This window comes from Pelecanus crispus, chromosome 3, assembly GCF_030463565.1.
Source record: "Pelecanus crispus isolate bPelCri1 chromosome 3, bPelCri1.pri, whole genome shotgun sequence".
NCBI lineage: Eukaryota > Metazoa > Chordata > Aves > Pelecaniformes > Pelecanidae > Pelecanus > Pelecanus crispus.
Window position 1 is genome coordinate 9,151,857 of NC_134645.1, and position 21,120 is coordinate 9,172,976.

General features: G+C 41.5%; 2 protein-coding genes across 2 annotated transcripts; both read left to right on the forward strand.

Annotated features, from left to right (window-relative positions):
- The first annotated feature begins 4,604 nt into the window (after positions 1-4,604).
- SNRPB2 (small nuclear ribonucleoprotein polypeptide B2) lies at positions 4,605-13,527 on the forward strand. Its single transcript, XM_075707238.1, has 7 exons — positions 4,605-4,633; positions 5,024-5,111; positions 7,159-7,331; positions 9,072-9,212; positions 10,338-10,391; positions 12,532-12,620; positions 13,145-13,527. Exons 2-7 carry the CDS (start codon positions 5,048-5,050, stop codon positions 13,302-13,304), a joined length of 681 nt encoding a protein of 226 aa, XP_075563353.1. The 5' UTR covers positions 4,605-4,633; positions 5,024-5,047; the 3' UTR covers positions 13,305-13,527.
- A 2,973-nt stretch (positions 13,528-16,500) lies between these two features.
- OTOR (otoraplin) lies at positions 16,501-20,909 on the forward strand. The gene is made up of 4 exons (XM_009487513.2): positions 16,501-16,624; positions 17,102-17,241; positions 17,802-17,912; positions 20,859-20,909. The coding sequence occupies exons 1-4, from the start codon at positions 16,501-16,503 to the stop codon at positions 20,880-20,882; spliced, it is 399 nt and encodes a 132-aa protein (XP_009485788.1). The 3' UTR covers positions 20,883-20,909.
- Positions 20,910-21,120: the final 211 nt, after the last annotated feature.

The following is a 21,120-nucleotide window of genomic DNA, read 5'->3' on the forward strand; positions in this document are numbered from 1 at the left end:
CTGTCTCCATTTCCCTGTTAACAGACAGCGATGCCTTCTCCAGCTGTGTTACCAAATGCTGTTGACTTCACGGATCACCCAGGCTCGTCCCTCCAGCAGGTCACGCTCTGCAGCCAGTTCCTAGTTTCCTAGCTCTGATCCGGACAGGGCTTCATGCCCTGTGAGAGCCCGTCTCTCTTGCACCCGGTGCTCCCCATGAGCATGCGGCACAGAGCACTGCTCCGCTTCTTTTCCCGGCTTCGCAGCCAGGAGGACATCCCTGGTGTGCTGCACCGGGGAAATGCTGCAAGAGCTGCAGCTAAAACAGGTTTGTGTTGATGTGGGTGAAGATGTTCACAATGGGGAACTGGCAGTTTGCGAGATTTAAAAAGAAAATGTGATGGAAACAACCGGGCAATTTTATACAACTAAGCGGGTAAGGCTTGATTTCATTACATTGCCATGTATCGCATATGTTAGGACTGAGAAGTATTCAATTTCAAACGCTCGGTGTAAGTCACATCACTTACACTACATTACTATGCTGGTTCCAGTAAAACTAAAAAAATTAACTCAGACTGAAAGAACAAGGGAAGGAATGCAGGTATTCTTGCACAGTAATATATCAAACCAGCACGCTGCTATTCTTCCCAACAAAGAGTTCCAGTGTGGGCAGATGGCACTGCCACCAATTTATACTATTAAAAGGACAATCCCAGCACCCTGAACTAATTTGGAACCACCTGTATGAAATGAAAAGCGCTACCCACATTTCATCTTTTTCAGTATGTTAGCACACCCAAACTAATTGGGAATCATCATAATGATAAATATAGCAAATATGAGTTCTCTCTTAAGGGCAGCATTCAGCATACTTGCAATTTCAGATGATCTTTTGCCCCAGGGGGGTGAAGTCACAGTGTAACGCAAGACGCGAGTGCCGGCGACAGCAACTGGTCTGAGGGAAAAGGCTCTCCTGTAAAGGAAAGCCCAGTCTAGGGGCAGAATACAACCACACAGCAAACTGAACTAAGGGTCTGCGAAGGGTTTGGCACGTTCTCTGGGGCGCAGACCCTTCCTTCTTGGGGTCTGGTGGCAGGGAGGTGGTCTATTACTGGCTTCCCAAAGAGCTGGTATTAATTGAAACTTTTAGGTATTAATAGAGCAGTTATAGTTGTTGTCGTCTGGTGAGCCCTATATAAACAGCCAATAATAAATGTCAGAGGAATGTGCAGAAGGTTTTTTTTTTTATTTTAGATCAAGTAGTAATACATTCAAGCATCTTTTTAGAGATTATGAAACAGCCTTATTAAAGGAACTGCATTACATTTTTTCCCTTCCGCATGGTGTTTTTATTTGCCTCTTTCCCTACCACGGGGTGTTTTATTGTCCCCCAAAGGGGGTCAGCTGGGTCCTCTTCCTGAGTGATTACAGTTAATTCAGGGGGTTCAAATGATGCTTTTCCAAGTGCTTTGCCACGCATTTGTCAATACTCAATTTCTCCTGCCATCACATTGTCCATTCACTCTGCTTTGTTAGTTTGCAGAGATCATGTATCCTGAACCTGCAAACAATAATCTGTAAATCACTGCAGCCTCCTCAGCTCCTTCTGGCAATTTACACTACTGGATGGCAGTCAGTACAACTGCCCAGCAACCACTGATTTATAGGACACAATTCCTTCTCTTTTGCACCTTCCAATTGAATATAGATCCCTAAGTTGTTCACCCTTCAGAGAACCTTTTCTGTCTTAAACGTGAGGTTTCGTACATATTGACTTAGCAAGCGCTCACAGCACCGCTGCCATACGTTTGTACTTGCTAGGGAATTTCTGCATTTCCTGTCATTTTCTTTGTCCGTGTTCCAATGGTTAGTGATATGTTGTATTACCATACTCCTTGACACAGCAGAACACATCAATCAAAGGGTAGAACCAAAATACTGAAGACCAATCTGGCCATATCACAAAGCATTCACACTCGTATTTCTTTCTAGCCTGCGATTTTGATTTTACACGCACACACAGAGGTGAGATGAAAAATATTTCTATACTGATAAATTAGAGTAACTTTACTTATCCCACAGTCTTCATACAGGAAGATAACAACTGTGAAAAGTGTGAAGCATCATCATGTGTATGCGCACCCAGTCAAAGCTGTGAGGATTGCACGACGTTGTGAAGCTTCCACTATACACAGCTCTTGGTCATTGCCCTGTTTTAGTTCAGAGAATTGCATTGAATTTAGAAAAGGAAGACAAAGGGAAAAAACCTCCCATTTTTATTACAGGTTTCATAACAAACAGCAGCAATAATAATGAAATGCTAGGTTTCCTTGACCTTGAGCAAAGGGCAGGAAGGGGGAAGAGCAGTGGGTACAAAGATATTTTCAAGAACCCTGTGCTCTTCACTTTGTTTCTCCAACGCTGTTCAACTGTCCTGGTTTCTGACAAAGGAAGCAGCTGCCCATTCAAGCTGGAAGTGCGTGTCCAGCCCATTATACTGGTGATGAATTACAACTGCTTACTAAGTTGCTACATGCATTCTTGCTAAGAAACTTGAAATAATTTTTACAATACTTTAAGCTTTCACAGTCTTTTAAACAAATGACCGGGTTATTGAATATAAGAGCACTGTACCTCTCCGTTTGTGGATTAAGAAAACAAAAATCATTCAAATAAACCTTGGGGGTGGGGGGGGGTAACCTGAAGAATGAATGTCACTTCTACTGAACTGGCAGGCAGACTGTGAAATCCCACCTGAGGAGCAGGAAAGACACAGCTTTTCTGCTTTATTGCATTCAAATTCTGCAAGAGTGAATCAGCTGTGCTTAAAGTAACTCTGAGCAAGTATGAGTGTGGCATACTGCACTGAAAGAATTATAGAGGCCATGAATTCTTCCTTACTTTGCATCAGGTTGAGGTTTTTTGTGTGTTTGTTTTCTTTAGAATGTCTTCTCTATGAACTGTTTAAGAACTTTATTTTTAAAATCATTTATAATACATCAATATTTTGATTCTGAGACAAATTCCCTTAGCTATGTTGATTCAATAACAAATGGATAGTTTTGAACATTGATACTGAATTATGAAGTTACGTGGACTATACTGCTGATCAACACATAAAATACCAGTCAGCCTTTCTGAAAAATGAATGTTTTAATGTATTGTTCATGCTTGGATTTCAAAGCTACTCTTTATCTTAACAACTACTTCTAAGACAATAAACAAAGAAAAATAAAAAGGACCCTAAAATTTGACCAGAACTGCTGCCTATCATTGTTTGAATTTGTGGCACATATACATTGTATACAGCGTCATCCTGGCATACCATTTCCCATAGCATGCAATGCTATAAACTGAAGAACACACTGTTCCCTTCCACCAGTAACATCTCAATCAACAGCTTTTTTTTTTTTTCTCTTTTATATTCAACTCACTTTAATCCATGTTGTTCTTTATTGGCTTCCTAAATTCCAGAGTTTCTTTTCACTCAAGCAAACGCTAGAATCTGGAAGTAATGTTGGCGCTTTTTTCCCTCTCTAAAAACGTAACTGAACTAAGAACCCCCTCCCTAATATTCCTGTCTCTTTAGAAAAAGATGACCTGTCCAAACACAATTTATAATTTAAACAAGAACTATCTCACTGACAATATTTTTCCCCACAAAGAACTTTTTTGTTATGTAACCAGGTTAAACTTTTGCAACTTAAAATTGTTTCTGAGAAAAACTGCGTAAGTATTCATAGAAGTGAAGGTATGCAGCCTGCAAAATTATTCCAAAAATTCAAAGGCTGCAACCTCAATCTCTGCTGTTTATTTATCCTGAGCTACCACTACTGCAGGGATTTTCAAAGTACCTTCAAGACATAACATGCTCAGATACTTTGCCTTTTCAATATCAAAACTAAAAACAAATGTTAGCTGATAAATGTCTAGAGCCAAGTTTAAGTTACTGCTTCTCTTCAGTCTCCACAAGTTGCTGTATGAGGTGTTAACTGTGAAGACAGAAATCGCAGCTATTACTGTAATGGCACAGAGCAGAGCTAAAACCTGAGGCAGCAAATCCCTATTTCGGTCAGTTTCGAGCCTCGCTGATTGCCCTGCAGCCCCGACTACGACCCTCTCTCACCCCAGCGCTGATGCACAGACAGACCGAGCTCCCCGAGGCGTTTCTGCGGGCTTCACCAGACGGCGGGGCGGGCGGGCACGCCACCTCCCCAGCACAGGCAGAGGCGCCCGGCGGGACCCGCGGGGGCTCCGGGCCCTTAGGCCGCCGCGGGGCCAGGCCTGCCCGCGGGCTGTTTTGCCTCTGCCGTAAGGACCAGGACCAAGTAACCGATATAGTTTGCTAACCCGCATTACGTAAATCAAGCTGCCTGTCGAACAGTTTTATGACCCGTTTCCCCTTTTATCTGGCTGCCCTTAAGGTGCGAGCTCAGGCCAGCAGCTGCCGCAGCGCTTGAGGAGCCCAACCAAGATGGCGTCCGCCGAGCAGCCCCTGCGCGGGGCGGTGGCCGGCACTGCGCAGGCGCCGCTCGGCATCGGCGCGCCGGCGCTCGGCACATCGATTGCTGCGGGAGCGGCTCTGCCGCCTGCGCTGCGTCCCCGCGCGGGGCGGGGCGGGAGGGGCCGGCTGCCATCTCGGTGGGAGGAGGTGAGGAGGCCGGCGGCGTGGGGTCTGGGGCCTGGGGCCTGGGCGGGAGGAAGGAAGGAAGGAAGGAAGGAAGGAAGGAAGGAAGGAAGGAGGGGGGACGGCAGGCTGCCTTGGAGCTGCCTCCCGGGAGCGCCCGTCCCGCCGCCCTTGGGACCCGCCCGCGTGGGGAGGGTAGGAGCGGGGCGTGCGTGCGGCCTGCGGGAGGGCGGGCGGGCGGGCGGGCAGCCCCCGGGGCCCGCCCCAGGCCCTGCGGCCGGGGGAGTGGTGCCGGCCGGCGCACTCTGCGCTGCCGAGGGCTGGGGCGGCGCCGGCGCTGGTGGCTCTCCTCCCCCGGGGCTCGGACCGCGCCTCGGCCGCCGCTGACGGCTCCCGCGTGTGCTCTGCCCGCAGGCAGGTCTGCAGCCGCCCCAGAGGATGGACATCAGGCCGAACCACACCATCTACATCAACAACATCAATGACAAGATTAAGAAAGAAGGTATGCGTGTCCGTGACTCGCCTTGAGAAAGCGGACGTTCTCACGTCGGGGTAGTTTCCACGCCTGGTCATACGCCCTCACGCAGCGCTCGGCGTGTTGGCAGTGCCGGGGCTTCGGGGGCTGCCGGGGCTCTCTGAAGCGCCCGGCGGCTCCCCAGACGGCTGCTCGTGATGAAGAGGCAGCTAAAGTCAACAAACGTAGCACAACCTTTAAGTCTTTTTGTAAGCCAGGGCCCTCGTTTCTACCGAAGTTTCTGGTTGTCTCTCTGCTGTAGTGCTGTAGCTAATTGCATACGTTAGGTTTCCTCGTCAGTGAATAACTGTAACGATAGCAGTAATCAGAATATCTGATGGATGCTAAGAGGGACGTTGGCATACATTTCGGTGGCCAGCAGTCCTCCCTCACTGCAGCGTGGGAGCATCTGTGTGCTCCTCATTTGTTTTGGCGCCACACAAAAGCAGTGAGCATGGCCTGAGCCAGCCTGCTTTGCATCGTCGTGTCAGGGATGCTGCCTTGCAGTCGCTGCAGCCCTCCCTAGAAACAGATGACATCGTGCTGAAGAATTTTAGCTCCTTGCAGTGTGCTAAAAAAGAAAAAAATCTTTTGCCCTTATCTGGCTCTATATTCCAATGTTTGTATACAACCATCCACTCAGTGCTCATGCATAGCTTGTAATCTAAAATGATCAAGGTAATTTATTTGTTACTGTTTGTGAACAGAGTGGCTGGAACAGACTAGCACTACTTAAATGTTTCTTCAGGGAGCTTTAGAGAGAGATCTGAAAGTGGAAACAGCTTTGATAAGAAATTATTTATTAACTTGTCAAGATGGTTCTACTGAATAAATTTAACTTAGGGCTTTGTTTGTAGCATTGGAACAGGCTGCCCAGAGAGGTGGTGGAGTCACCATCCCTGGAAGAGTTCAAAAAACAGGTAGACGTAGCACTTCAGGACATGGTTTAGTCTAGTCTACCCTTAATTGGTTTAGTGTGGACTTGGTAATGTTAAGTTAATGGTTGGACTGGATGATCTTAAAGGTCTTTTCCAACCTAAATGATTCTATGTTAAGTGCCGTATAAACTAGTAAGTCTCCATTACGAAATTGTGTGGTTATGGTTTTTAAATCTAGGGTTTCAAATTACCTGTAAAGCTCACAAATGTGATTTATTTTATTAATACAGTTTTGGAAGTTATTTTTAAGGAAAGTGTTTTGATAAGAAAATGTTTTTTTAAAAAAAATACAGCACTGTGGTTGGTTGAGAGCAGCTGGACAAAGTGATGGTGGGCTTGTATTGCCAAGTCTCAACAGTAATAAACAAGAGGCAGTGCTCTTACATTGCTGAAATATTTCAAAAGTAAGATTTGTGAGTTAGGGTAACCATGCAATACAGAGGATTTAGTTAGCTTGATTGGATAAGATTAAGGTTTAATTTGGCATGTGGTCAGGTGATTTTAAATAATGAAAATAAATCTGTTGCAGTGGTAAGGTACAGTGTGATCATACAAAAACATTCAGATCCAGAATGTGAAAAAAATATTTAATGTGCCTGAGAGAATTGATGAAACAGTTACAAACAAAATTTCCAAATCTAATTAGCCGTTAAGTAGTTACTATTTTGCCACATTCTTGTTTTAAATCATACCTGTTCACTGTTGCGTGTTACAGTATGGATTTTCTGATCAGTCTTTGACAGTTTTCTTACATCATACTTGAATGTGTGAGAGTGTGTGTGTGTATATATGTGTGTATGAAGAAATGTATATGCATATCCTTGTGTAATTTTTACTCTCTTGGAATGGTAGAATGGGCAGTGGTACAACTTTCACTACCTGAATACTGGAGGTGTGAAACCAAGTGCTATACGCCAACTTAAAAAAACTGGGCAAATAAACTTGTACTCATGCAACAGTTTTGAGTGAACTCATGTAACATATTGCTGTGGGAGCTAAAGCTGGCAAAAAACATTGTCCCTGAAGAACAGCAAACTCTGTGGTAGTGGACATTTGCATGCAACCTGTTACAATCTATTTTTTTGTATTGTCAACAGAACTGAAAAGGTCCTTGTATGCGTTGTTCTCACAGTTTGGTCACGTGGTCGACATTGTGGCTTTAAAGACTATGAAGATGAGAGGACAGGCATTTGTTATATTTAAAGAACTTGGATCGTCTACCAATGCTTTGAGACAACTACAAGGTTTTCCATTTTATGGGAAACCAATGGTAAGTTACTTTGTTAGCTTTTTAAAGAGAAAGAAATTGCCATGGTATGATACAGGGTTTTGGTACTTGCACCTTGTGAATTAACTATCACGTGTACTGCAACTGTGCTGTTAATCAGTTGCGTCATGGCTTGATGAATATATGTATTTATGCAAGCTAGAGGGATGCTGGAGAGACTAGTTAAAACACACACAGAATTGAACTTAGCATTTAGGTTTCCAAAGTGATGGCTTTATGTTTTTCTATGCTGGATTGAAGTTTGTAAGATCTTAAATACTTCCATTTTACTCATCATGTCCTCTGTTGAACCGATTAAATTCATTCTGCAATGTTATCAAAATTAGATGCTTTCAGTTAATTTATCCAGAGTAACCATAATTGCTGTTATATTCATAATAAATAGCTAGAATATGATGCTTCCTTTTTGAGGTAATGGTGAGTAGAGTGAAAATATCTGCAGTTTTGCTTTCTAGAAATCAACAGATGTGACCAGTGATTTATTTTTTAAATCAACAGCCAGTTCTGCTTGTGCATGCATCACATCACCAAACCAAATAACTGAATTTCAGTATAACTTCAGTGAAGCAAATACACTGCTGGTTGATAGAATGTGATTTAATAATGTACTTGATAATGTGCAGAATAGCACAACAATTGACACATCATTGCCTGCTTGGATAATTAGGCAGCTCTTAATTCTACAACTATTTGTGAGGCGTAATGATACATGCAAACGGCCCACTTGACTTCAGTGATGGATGGATATATTAATACTGGCTTTCAGCTCATGGCTTTGAGCATTAAGGAGAGCACAGACAGTTGTGTTGCTGAGCCACGAGCTTTTTTCAATTAACACTTTCAGATTCTCTAATGAAATCCTTAACAAGGAATTGTGCAAGCTCAGTTCTATTGTTTACCCTTAAGGAGTTTTGTGATCAGTAAAATTCAATAGGAACTAAAAAGATTGAGGCTTCATAAGCTTTCAGGTGTAATTCACTCTTTGAATACTGCCTGCAGCATGCATACTCTTAAGTGCTAAACAAAAGTATTAGAAAAACCCCCTTGCAACTGCTCTGTAATTTTGTATTGTGGTAGTCTCTGATAATAAAAGTGATAGGCTTGTGTGCATTTGTAATGTTGCACACCTGTGCACTCACAGCTGAATCTGCTTACCTCCCTGATTAGCACATTGGGCACCCTTTGTCAGAAAACCAGCCCTGTTGTGCTGCTGACAGGATTTACGCAAGCTGGTTTGGATTAAGGCAGGTACTTGCCTTCCTATTTGAAGGCTGAGTTCTGCTGAACTCAATTTTCTGCAGAGATCTGAGAAATCACTGTAAAATTTTAACTCCCCTTAAAATGGCATTAAAAGATTGTCTCAGGTTTTTTAATAGAAGCTAGTGTTGATTTTGTCAAATGCTCTTATATTGCTTTGTACATCTGTTACCTTGGCAGATGTTAAAAAGATGCTGTTAGATGAATAGAATTCCAATTTCAATGACTTAAAACTAGTAATTTCCATCTTAGGTGTTTTTTTTAGAGTGCTGTACTTGTGCTCAGAATTAATTATGAGGATTAGATACTGTGTAAGCATACCTACAGTTTATAACAATATTTTTAATATAAGAATTTCCTGCAAAAAATATGTAAATGCACAGTAGAACACAATTAATGAAAGTGGTGCAAAATGTTCAATACTGTTAACTGCAAAATGTACTGATTTTTTTTCCTTCCAAAAAGCGCATTCAGTATGCAAAAACAGACTCTGATATAATCTCTAAAATGCGTGGTACTTTTGCTGATAAGGAAAAAAGGAAGGAAAAGAAGAAGGCCAAATCTCTGGAGCAGTCAGCAAATGCAGCAAATAAAAAGGTTATCCAGGTAAGCTGCTTCTCTGTTTAAAAAAGAAAAAACAACCAACCAAACAGAAAAGCTATTTTAAGGGTTGTTTGTGGGGTTTTTTTTAGGATTAAGTATTGTCTTTTGGTACTTCTCAATTCCCTAAATTGTGGTCTATTGATATCTAGTGCTCTTGAGTAGTCACTAGAAGGAGAGGGGGTTGATTACATAGCCCTTGCTGTTCCTTACCCCTGCCCCCTTTTGTATTACCAGATGAAAACAAAGATGTAGGGCAAAGGTACAATAAACCAAAGTAGAAACTAACCTCTAAAAAGAAAAAAGGAGGGGTGTGTGCTTGTATTTAATGCCAGCTCCAAGTGCTCAACCAGATTTTCCCTTTGCTGTTTTAATGCCTATTTGCTCTGTAGGCACTGAAGAATGGTAAATGGGAACAAGATAATTCATTTAAAGGTAGATGAAAAGGAGTAGGCTTGGAATATATCTCCACTAAGGGTTGGTCTGGCCTAAACTAACAACGTTTAGTAATTTATGTGCTGAAGTATAGCAGAAGACATCAAGGCACAGAGTTTGAATAGTGTGTTATTTAACTACACTTCCTGCTAAGGTACGCTGCTGAGTGTTCATAGAAAGCAACACTTTCTACGTAGAATATTGAGATTTCTCAGGATTTATTAAAAAATCAATTGTTATATACAAATCTCGTAGGAAGAAATAATTGCTACTAGCTATAATAGTAATAGCTTTAGTTATCCTTGCTAAACTGGAGTCCTCAGTGGAAACACCTATTTTTCTCCTATTAGGTATGTCCCATCTAGGCCTTCATTTTCAAAACTACTTCCTTCCTGTCTATTAAACCAAATTTTATAATGTGGAGAAATAGCAATTTGCAGTATCTGCTGGCTCAGCTGTTAGTCAGATCAGATACTACTGATGTTTTTTTCTTTGATTGCCTGGTTTTGGAGTTCGGCAAAATTCATGTGCTTTATGTTTCCCTTTGGGAGGTATCTCATAAGCAACAAATGTTCCTTGGATTGTAGCTTAAAAACCACTTAACATACCTCTTGATTTGTACAGAAACATGGTGATGTGTGCTTATGTATTTCTAACAGAACACCTTTGTGAAACTATTTTGTACTTACTTACTAGGGAGCAACACCAAATTCAGCCAGTGCCCCAGGGACTGCAGCACAGAATCAACAGGTAATGCTTTTTTTGTGACTGAAAGCACTAATGTTTAAAATTATTGTGTATGAATAATAGTTTATTATACATGGAAATTTGAGGATATATTTTACAGCTTCCTTTTTGTTCTGTGACAACATTTGTCTAACAGTTAAATCACAGTAAGCAAATAAATCCCAATTCTGCTGTATCTGGTTGACATGAAATGAAAATTTGCAGTTTCTCATTGTTATACAGAAAACTGCACTATTAACAGATCCTGCTGGATTCTTAAATTTGGACTGTGCTTAGTTGAAGGATTCTTAATTTTTTTTCCACTGTTAATAAATTCCCTTTAAGTTATTTTTTTCTACTAATAGAAAAGGAGAAGGAAGACTACACAGGGTGCCAGAATATCTGCCTAAAAGCTTCCTTTCAGGAGTTTGGGGGTCCTCTGCTATTTTTTTTTTTTTTTTCTCTCATGGTGTCATATTTTCCAAAGGATTGTGTGGTCATCTAGCAGCAACTCCCTATGCTTCTGTTGTGTTTTAACCCCAGTTGGCAACTGAGCATCACACAGCTGCTCGGTCACCCTCCCCACCAGCTGGGATGGGGGAGAGAAGGGGGGGGAGGGAAGTAAAACCCATGGGTTGAGATAAAGGCAGTTTGATAAGGCAGTAGAGGAAGAGAAAGTAATAATAATGATAAAAGAATATGCAAAACAAGTGATGCACCATACAACTGCTCATCAGCCGATGCCCAGCCAGTCCCTGAGCAGCAATCGCTGCTCCCCAGCCAACCCCCCCCGCCCCCCAGTTTCTATACTGAGCATGATGTCATATGGTATGGAATAGCCCTTTGGCCAGTTTGGGTCAGCTGGCTTGGCTGTGCCCCCTCCCAGTTTCTTGTGCACCTCCTCGCCGGCAGAGCATGGGAAGCTGAAAAGTCCTTGACCAGCATAAGCAGTACTTAGCAACAACTAAAACATCAGTGTGTTATCAGCATTATTCTCACACTAAATCCAAAACATAGCATTCTACCAGCTACTAGGAAGAAAATTAACTCTATCCCAGCTGAAATTGGGACAGCTTCGCTCACGTTGTCTGCTCAGTGACCTTCTCAATGATTCATGTGTGTTAGAAGTGGAGGTACTGAAGAGCCAGGATTTGCAGGAGGGCAAATACTGCAGAAGAATATCTTACCCTGCCATGCATCTCCTTCTTGAGTACTGTAATTGAGAATTGCATACATAATCCACAGGGGAAAACATCTTGCTGCCAGTCTGGGTTTTCTATCAGGTGTCATTTCTAACAAGGCATGGTATGTGTATGTCAGTTTGCATTGAAGCACAAGACTGAGTATTTAGGTGTTTGTTTGAACTTCAGAAGTTTATTTTCTAATGGCACTGTCTGGAATATTTCCATCAGCTGAAGGAAATTGTTCTGATGAGGCGTAACTTACTTGGCACCATTATTAGGATGTTTGAAATTGTGGCGTCCGGTTTCTTTTTGTTGTTGTAATCTTGATGACTTAAGGAGATTCCAGCCTTTCAGTCCAGTGTCAGCAAACTAACTACTCAGCCTTGTGTCTGATGGGTTGCTGCAAATTCATATTAGCAGGCAAATCTGTTAAAGACTCTAAAGCTTTAAATCTAATGGGGTTTCTAGTAAATTTGAGTTGAGCACTGTGGTAACACCATGTGGGTTTTGTGGGTTTCAGTTGCCGAAAGTCAGTATTTTGGTACTACTGCAGATGAACAGGGTATTTATCTTGGCCTCCCACTGCTCTTCCGGAAGGATGCGCGTCTTTCATGGGTTCTTCCACTGCCGTACTGGTGTCCTGGACAGCACTACAGCCAGTCCTTAGGCACCTGGGTCTCACCCCGACAGTGCTGAGAGTACTGCAGTATCAGCTGTTGAGTTGACAAGTTTAAGTATGACATCTAAGCCAATATGTTACTGTAATTCTTGTGGAAATAAGAGCCTCTCCAAATTAGTGTATCATTGTAAAAGAACCAAGGGGCTCTGCATATTGCATGAAGGTACACTGAAGTCCAGCTAGCAGTGTTGTGAGCAAAGCTAGGGATATGTGAGTCTTGGTACAAATAATCATGCAGACAGATGCAGAGGAACAGAGAGCTGTGTATAATCTTCTGAGCTTTGATCTTCTGTTGTTGCAGGTGCCTGATAACCCACCAAACTATATCCTTTTCCTTAATAACTTGCCTGAGGAAACAAATGAGATGATGCTGTCCATGTTATTCAATCAGTAAGTTTTGAATAGAAAGGACTTCTCCTTTGAATTCTTCTGTTACCTGTATGCTTTTTCTCAGTTGGCAAGCTGGCTTTTTAGAAATAAGAGTTTCATCTGGAGGTATTTCAGTTCTTTGTCTTGCTGCCAAGATTACAGATGTCCATTCTGATGACTTGGTGCAGAAAGCAAATCGGATTTTTTCATAGCTGGTTTTGATTGTGTAAGTTATCTACTATCAATCTGCACCGGATTTAAGCGGGTGACTGTAATATTAAAGACTTTACGACAGCAGGAGCAGTTTTAAAACTGGCTTAAGTTGCTTCTGTATATGCACAAGACTGATTAAATTGCTTCCATGTAGTGATCCTTAATTGAGGCACGGTTCTAAGGACTGGACATGTAAAACCCTTCAATTTAAATCTTTCATTAGTAGTAACTATTATACCAGTAAATGCTTATGGTAAGGTCTTATGGCTACTGAAGAGAGATGTATTACCAAACTAGAAAATATTATCTGACTCTTTCACCTTATTTTAAAGGTTTCCTGGATTCAAAGAAGTACGCTTAGTGCCTGGGCGCCATGACATTGCATTTGTGGAGTTTGAAAATGAGAATCAAGCAGGAGCTGCTCGAGATGCTCTCCAGGGATTCAAGATTACTCCATCTCATGCCATGAAAATCACTTATGCGAAGAAATAACCAGATGCTCCTATAAAGGACTTCTGTGGATAGTTGGTTTTTTTTAATACAATGTCTTTGATCAGCTAGCATGTTTGCTGTTCTCTGCAAAAAACTTAAGACTTGTCTAAAATTGCCACAACAGGCAGGACAGATGTAGGATTTCCACGGATCTACTGGATAGTAAATTTTTGTGTTGAAATACTAATTTTTGTAAAATAAATTCAGTTTATGCTCTTTTCAAGCCATGTTTTTCCTCAAATCTGTCTTATTATTGATCTGTTAGGCTTGCAGGGCTTATTCAGTATATTGGTTTAACCACTTTTAAGGTGAAACTCATTTCTCAGAAGTGAGTGCTGGAAAAATAGCTGTCTTTCCAGAGCAAAAAGCGTGAGCAGGAAAGCTAAATGTCAGCATATTCGGAATAAATGCAACACTCAATTGTCAGCCTCATTATCAAGGGGACAGCTGCTTTTCAGCAAGAATAATTTTGTGACTTATTATTAGTGGGGTTTTTTTCCAGGTATGGGTAGAAATTGATTACAGTTTGACAGCACTGTTGTTCAACTTGGTTTTGTCTTTACAATGATGGCTGGTAGTAGAAGCAGGTCCACAGAAGAAACGTAAAAGCTTATCTGTTGTCTTGTCTTCTGCTCTTTCCAGCCCTATTACCAGTGATTTTAATAAATGGTTTAGGAAGAGCTTTCTGGCTCTTTACAAAGACAATGCAGAGGAGCCTGGTGGTCCATTTTTCGGCAGGTTTTTCCAAAATACATGTCCTAATGCTTCTGGGTTTGTTGGCGGGGTGCGGGGGGGAGGTTGGGGGGTTTTTTTCTCATTTGTCAGAAACTTTTACAGGTCTTGTGTGACATGAAATACACTAAATGCAGTGAAGTAATCAGATGTAGTATTGTGAGTTGTAACTGTTCTAAATATTTGGGTGCAAAGATCACTTCAAAGGCTTGTGTTTTGTTCAGGTGATGGAAGACCTAGAAAGATATTTTCGGTTAAGAGAATAATGAAATTTACTTAAAATATGATTATATTTTTGGTGAATCTTGCAGTAACTGTTGCATGGTGTTGGCTAGGAGGATTGCAATCAGACCATTGATTAATGTTTGAGAGGAAGCAGTTGCACAGCGCTTGTCATGTTGCACCATTCCTCACTTCTTGAATGCTTTCTGTGTGAGGCCTCTTACTTACCCTTTCAGACAAAGAAGGGATGAAGTTCCAAAGTAATTTGGTCAGTGAGGGCAGGAGGAAGGATGCTGGAAGCCATAGCCTTTCCTCTCTGACTGTGGCTCAGTGCAGTCCCTTCCTGTGTTGTGTGGGCTCGGCTGTAGCTGCAGATCATCTTGTTTCCCCCAGTTTGTGTTCTGAAACAATTGAGATCTGACTTAAAACTGTTCTCTGGACAAAGTGCTGCACCTTGAGGAAAGCGTGATTGATTTTTAGAAAACCGTGGTATACTTCTTGCTATATTATATATGGTAGTTCTGGCATGTCCACTCAATTCCTGAGCAAGTGCTATATTTCAGTGCATCTGTAAGCATAAAACTAGCTACATAAACGACCTTTTTTGCACGAGACCTGAAAAATCTTTCATCTTCTGCTCCCAGAGTACATGGCAAGACGATGCCCCTTCCCGTGTCATGTCAATTCAATTACTATTGTATCTCCATATATGTATTTTTTCATTCTTTTCAGTGGTTTTTTTTTGTGTGTGTGTGATTTCACAAGTATTCTAATACTTGCAAGTGAAAATTGTTTCAATGTGCCTGTAAGGGAGCAAAAGTGACTATGTTACTGTTGTGAACCTTATGTTTTTCCTTCTGCAGTCATAATTTTATAGATAGTTCTGCTGTCCTTGCATCCCACTAGTCTGTGTACATGAGACTACCATTGCATACCACCGCTCTTCGCTTTTACTCACTTAGAAGGGTTTGCGTGGAGCTGTCTGGAAAGGAAGTCAGACACTACATACAGGAGGTTGGAGGAAGGAGTAATGGGCTAGAAGATTAGAGGAGAATGTGGCGAAGTCAGCTGTGATAGGAGGGTGATGCTAGAAATTGCAAGATGCTCTTTCTTTAAAATTTAGAGAGTGTGGGATTTTGGATGACAATTGATAGCTTCCTCCGTTTTGCTTGCTGACTGAAAACTGGTACAGCCAGCAGCTCTTCAGGCCTCCTCCTGAATCAGGTAGTGCTGGTTCTCTGGAGTGACACTTTGGGAATTCCCAGACTTGCTCTTGGTCACTTCTAAAGGACTTCTAAAGGACTGATCCAGACCAGCCTTCTGTAGCCTGACAGCTGTCATGTGAATCTTTTGCAGTGTGGTAACTCCAGTGGTTGTTCCTTATGTGTGTGCATCTATTTTAATTAAAATACTGCATACAAGTCTGGCCTCATGTATGCTGGGACAAGATTTTGGGAAGTTAGATGAATTCTAGATGTCCTCTCCAAGGCGTAAAGAGGACCTGTTAAGTCAGCCTGTGGCACTGTATGTTGTTCAGCGTCTTGCATCTGCAAACTCTCAACTGAGTTCAGCTATGTAAATAAAAGTGGAATGGTCGCTGTCCTGGCATAACCTGTGTGTTTTGCTCTTGACTGCATCTCCCTGAGGAAGGGATCTTGCCTATACAAGTATGCAGTGCTTGAACTTTTAGACTTCAAATTTAAATTGCTGACGTGCAAAGCATTTTTACTGTGTTTCAACTCCCAAATGGTTTGTTTACATTTGCACCCATGTGCTAGGGTCCTAGTAGGTCCTTTCTGTAGACCATAATGGGGAAATCGCTGCCACAGAGGGTTTATGATCCAGGGAAGATTACATTTGCCAGTGAGCATTTAGGAAAATGAAGAACTTGAGGATTTGGAAGGATGTAATTTCCTTTGCTGCTTACCAGGGTCTGACTTAATTTTCATTCTCAAACTTTGCTTGAGGTAAGATTAAGACTACGGACAACTACAGGAAGGCTTAAAATGTTTAAGCAATACATTTGCTGATTGAAATGTTAATGCAGAATGGCTTTGGGAAGGGATTCGGTTTCATGAGTGGACCCTGAGGTCTTCCTCCCGCCTGCGGCTCTGGTGGGGTGGAATGTTGCCCCGACCCCTCCCCATTGGCCTCGCGTGTTTGTCCAGGTGTCTGCCTCTTCCATAAAAGACGGGGATCGCCGGACCCGGCGCGCATTCAGCAAGCGCTGCAGCGAAGAAAAATGACACGACGTGTTTATTTGGTTGTTTTACTTTTGTGTCTCGGATTAATGTGTCCTCTTGTAACTGGAATCTTTATGGACAAGCTTGCCAGCAAGAAGCTGTGTGCTGATGACAACTGTGTCTGTAAGTAATTTTGCTTTAATTTTGAGGGCAAAATAGTCTCAACAATGACTGCGGAGTTTGGATGTGGTAATGCGAGGGGAAACTCTGCTCATTTAGCTCCATTATATTTGTATTGGCTTGTCAACTTCAGAAGCAGAGTGGAGGGTTTACGGGGAATGTCACACGCAGCTTTACTGCAAAAAGGGTTCTATAAAGAGCGTTCTTCACTCAAGTGAAAGGTAAATGTAGAGAGAGGGATTGTAACTTCCACTATGATGAAAGGGCGCATTCTTAAGCTGTTACTTTGCTTACTGGAGAACAGAAAAATGAGCGGAACAAATTCTTGAAGACTTTTGTTAATCTCAGGATAACCTACTTTTATCTGTAGAAGTGGTTTTACATGTATGCATGCAAGCACACATGTATTTACATTTCTCTCTATAAAAGTATATATCTATTTAAATTTGTCCACCTCATTCTTTTATTTTTTTTTTCTAGACACCATTTCCCTTGCCAGAGCAGAAGAGGATTATAATGCTCCAGACTGCAGATTCATTAATATTAAAAAAGGGCAGTTGATTTATGTTTACTCAAAACTAGTGAAAGAAAAAGACTCTGGAGAATTCTGGGCTGGAAGTGTAAGAGGAGATTCTTGTGTATATGAGCAAACCAGAAGTAGATTAACATGCGTTTCTGTCAAGAAATAGATGCTAACGCTGCACTATTGTGGGTTTTAGAGCAGCAACTTAGTTTTCAAAGTGAATGTTTAAGCTTAAACTGATTGAGGAGTCTTGAGGGATTTAATTTTTTTTTATGAAATATCTTCAATAATTATATCTTAATTATGAACTGAACCATAACAGAAGGGCTCAACAGCTCTTTTCTGTGTCTGTTTGCTGAAACTATGGAGGAGAAAGCTGTTAACACAGTTGGTCATAAAACTCTTAAATTTAAGGGAAGCAAAGATAAATATTAGCTGCATTTATTAAAAAAAAAAAAATCAAGATAAACTATAGGTGGTATTAGTTTACTCCTTGTGTTAATGGTTCGTTTCATGTGCCAGCTAATTGGAAACTAGGAAATCTGAAACCAGAGTAAGAAATACTATTAGTAACTGCTTTTGACTAAATTATGAACTAGCTCAAACCAGATGAGGACTGTTCTAAGTATTCCTAATCATACATCTCCTTGCTTCAAGGTTTATGGAGAACAGTATGAAGACCATATGGGGACAGTTGGTTATTTCCCTAGCAGTTTAGTCTCAGAACAACATGTCTATCAAGAAGCAAATAAGACTGTTCCTACAACGGTAAGGAATTTGCAAAAACCCAGCTGGCTACATAATTATACTTGGCTGTGTAATGCTAATTTGCTGTAAAAACAAATCATAATTGTGGCAGTTGACTGTAGCATATCACAGATGCTTAGGGATCCAATCTTTGGGCCTTTATACAGGCAAATAGCCTCAATAAAATCTGAACATACGCTCTGATATTGCAGACGTTACAAATGTTGCATTAAGGGCTCGATCCTATTAGAGTTCCTATTGATTTTAATAGTATTCCTGCAAGGCCATGTAAGTTTTACCCAAACCATTTGCGATACATTACAGGAAGCTTTCTTTTTTAGAGTCTGGATATTGTGCTGCGTACTTCAGTAATGTGTACAAGTGCGCTTTCTATTAATTTTATATATAGATGGACACCGTCATGCAGAACTGATTTACTGAAAGCATGCTTGCTTTTTCATAACAAAGTTATTGGTACATCAAAAAGCTGAATTAAAAAGCTATTGGCAACATGTTAGTGTTCTGTGAGTAAGTAGGCTGTATTTCTGAAAGGCTGATTGTCCCTGATCATGTACAGTAGTGTCCCATGCGCCAGACAATTCATAATTTTGCTGAAGATCTGAAACACTACACAGAGCTGTGGGAGAGGAGGGTCCTTTCTCAGAGGCTGGTATACTTTGGCTTACAATTAATGCATACTAGTAGCTTATTTCTATGCTTAAAACAAATTGAGTGGTAGGTTTCCAGTAACTGTCTTCATCAATATTGAATATTTAGCTATATGCCGTTCTGAAGCATATGGCAAAATACAGTTAGCGTGTCAATCTTGAAATTGTATATGGAGTGTTTAAGCCTAGATCCAGATTATTAGATGGGTTTCGCTAACACAGAGGAAATAAGTGAAAGGAAGAATTTTGTTTTATATTAATAGTCGCTAAGATTTGCGTTATTATGTGTCAGACAAGCTTTATTTCAGGAAACGTGAATCTCGGATAAGTGATTGCTTTTCTTGACACTACATTGGGTTATTCTCAATTTGGCCCAGAAGCATTGCAGCAATTAATTAGTCACAGAACATGAAAGAATGACTAAAATATGTTTCTAAGCTCTTTTCTCAACAATATGACAGCCAGTCTGCTGCATGGCAAGCTGAACTGGAAGCAGAGGTACGTTAAAGCGATGTTTCAGCCTGCAGGCTGACTCGGGGTCCAGAGTGGGCTGTTGTCAGGCTGCAATGCAGAACTTTAATTGGAAGTAATTTTCTTTCGCAAAACTAGCGACACAGACTTCTACAGTTGTTTCACCCTTATCTCACATTCTCGCTATGCAGGAACTTTGCTACAAAAATGAAGGGCGATACAGATACGTTCTTTTCCTTGTCCTACTGCTCTCGGTCGTATGTTGCAAATGTCACCTTAAGGATCTGACTCTTCCTAAGTTCCCATTTAAAACAGTCTGCAGCTGATCTTGACCAATCTGTGTATGGGTCAAGCATCTGTGTATGGGTCAAGCATGCTGCTTGCCCCAGAAATAGCCCTTAAAGGTGCTGTTTTATATAGAGCTAGTGTTGCACGCCACCACAGATGCCTCTAATGCCACCAGCTTTCCATCTGCAAGTCAGAAGCCGGTCTCTCACTCGCAGCTCTGTAACCTTCACCCAAGGCGCTGGCAATGTTTTTGCTTTGCTTTCCTGGCCTTGCACCTGCAAAGCCCAGTATTGGTGTTACGATAGGTTCTCTTGGGAAGAGGTTGCCATTGATATTAGGGGACCTGATGATGCTCAAAGCTTAACAGTTAATCAGCATGCGGCACCTGTCCCTGATCAAAGCCGTGAGTGGCACATACAAATGGCTTTGCATGGAGGAAGGACTGGTAGGGAACTTGATGGTGAAAAGTATTATGGGGGGCACCGACTGCACTGGAGAAGCCTGAAAGAGGACATCAGCCTGGGGGCCTCTGTGTCTCTGACCCTCCTTTTATTGCCCCCACCAAAAAAGTAACTTTCACTGTCGGAGTCAATGTATGCCATTAGCTACAGACCCTGTTAATAAACGTTTCTGCCTGTGATCTTCTCTCAGCGTCCTTTTGTGCAATGCTGGGTAATCCATGTCTGTTGGTCGGCGTTTGAGCAATAAATCTTAGGAGAATTTTTTTCCCCCCCCCGGTGCTGCTACTTCTGAACCACTGAATTGCACTGCATACTACAGACTCAACACAGTAGACTGTGTGTACTACAAAGCGGTGGTGGATTGCCTGCCTTCCCTCGATCACTCAAAATTGGCCGTTTGCTAGCTAAGATGAGAGTACTTTCACTACCAGCAAGCATCTGTTCTGAAACAGCTCCCTGTCTTCTGCTTCCAGTGGACAGCTATATGTGATATGCAGTCTAATGTAAATGTTTGAGCACCTCAGTGTGATAATTCCCTGCAGCAGAAGAGAGATCTATGTAGCCATATAAGATAATAGCAGGAAGTTAGATGAAAGCAATATGCTGTGGAAGTCTATCCCACGTTGGAAGTTTTCTAGCAAAACACTGGCATTTATTTTCTAGTCATGATTCTCTGTAGCAAGTGTATTGCATAGCCTCAGTCTGTTTAAGGCATCCTTTTCATGCGTGATTAGGAACTGTTTAAGGATAAAGGGTTACATATGACTAATAAATCCAGGTATGGATGTGGGAATACAAAACAAAAAAGGGAGAAAAAGGAATCATTTGAAATGATGAGAGAAGGTGGTATTGCCTAATTCACTTCAAAAATTTAATTTATGGCAGGAACAAATCACCCCAGCTATGCAAAAGGGGTCAAAATACTTCTTTCTTTTCCAGAATACTTTGAGTATATTATAATGTATTCTGTGTTTGCATCTATTCATGTACCTTCGGGGCGGGGGGGGTGTGTGTGTGATAAATGAATGTTAATCCTTCAGAAATCTCAAAACATCTTTCCTTCTAACTCTCTTTTTCAGGACATCGATTTCTTCTGTGAATAGCGCTGAAAGGCGGTCAGGTAACCTCTTGGCTGCTACCAGGGAAAGCTGACAGGAGGAAACCTCGACACGCTCCCTGAACACACAGCCCTTCCTGTAATAGATGTTTGTAAAACAAGTAATCCTTCTTCAAAACAAGAAATTTTTCATTTAAAGGGAGTGATTTGGCACGGGGAAATAGTCCTACACAGGATTCATTCTTTAGACATTTTTTACCTGCGTAAACTTTGTTACTTGTTAA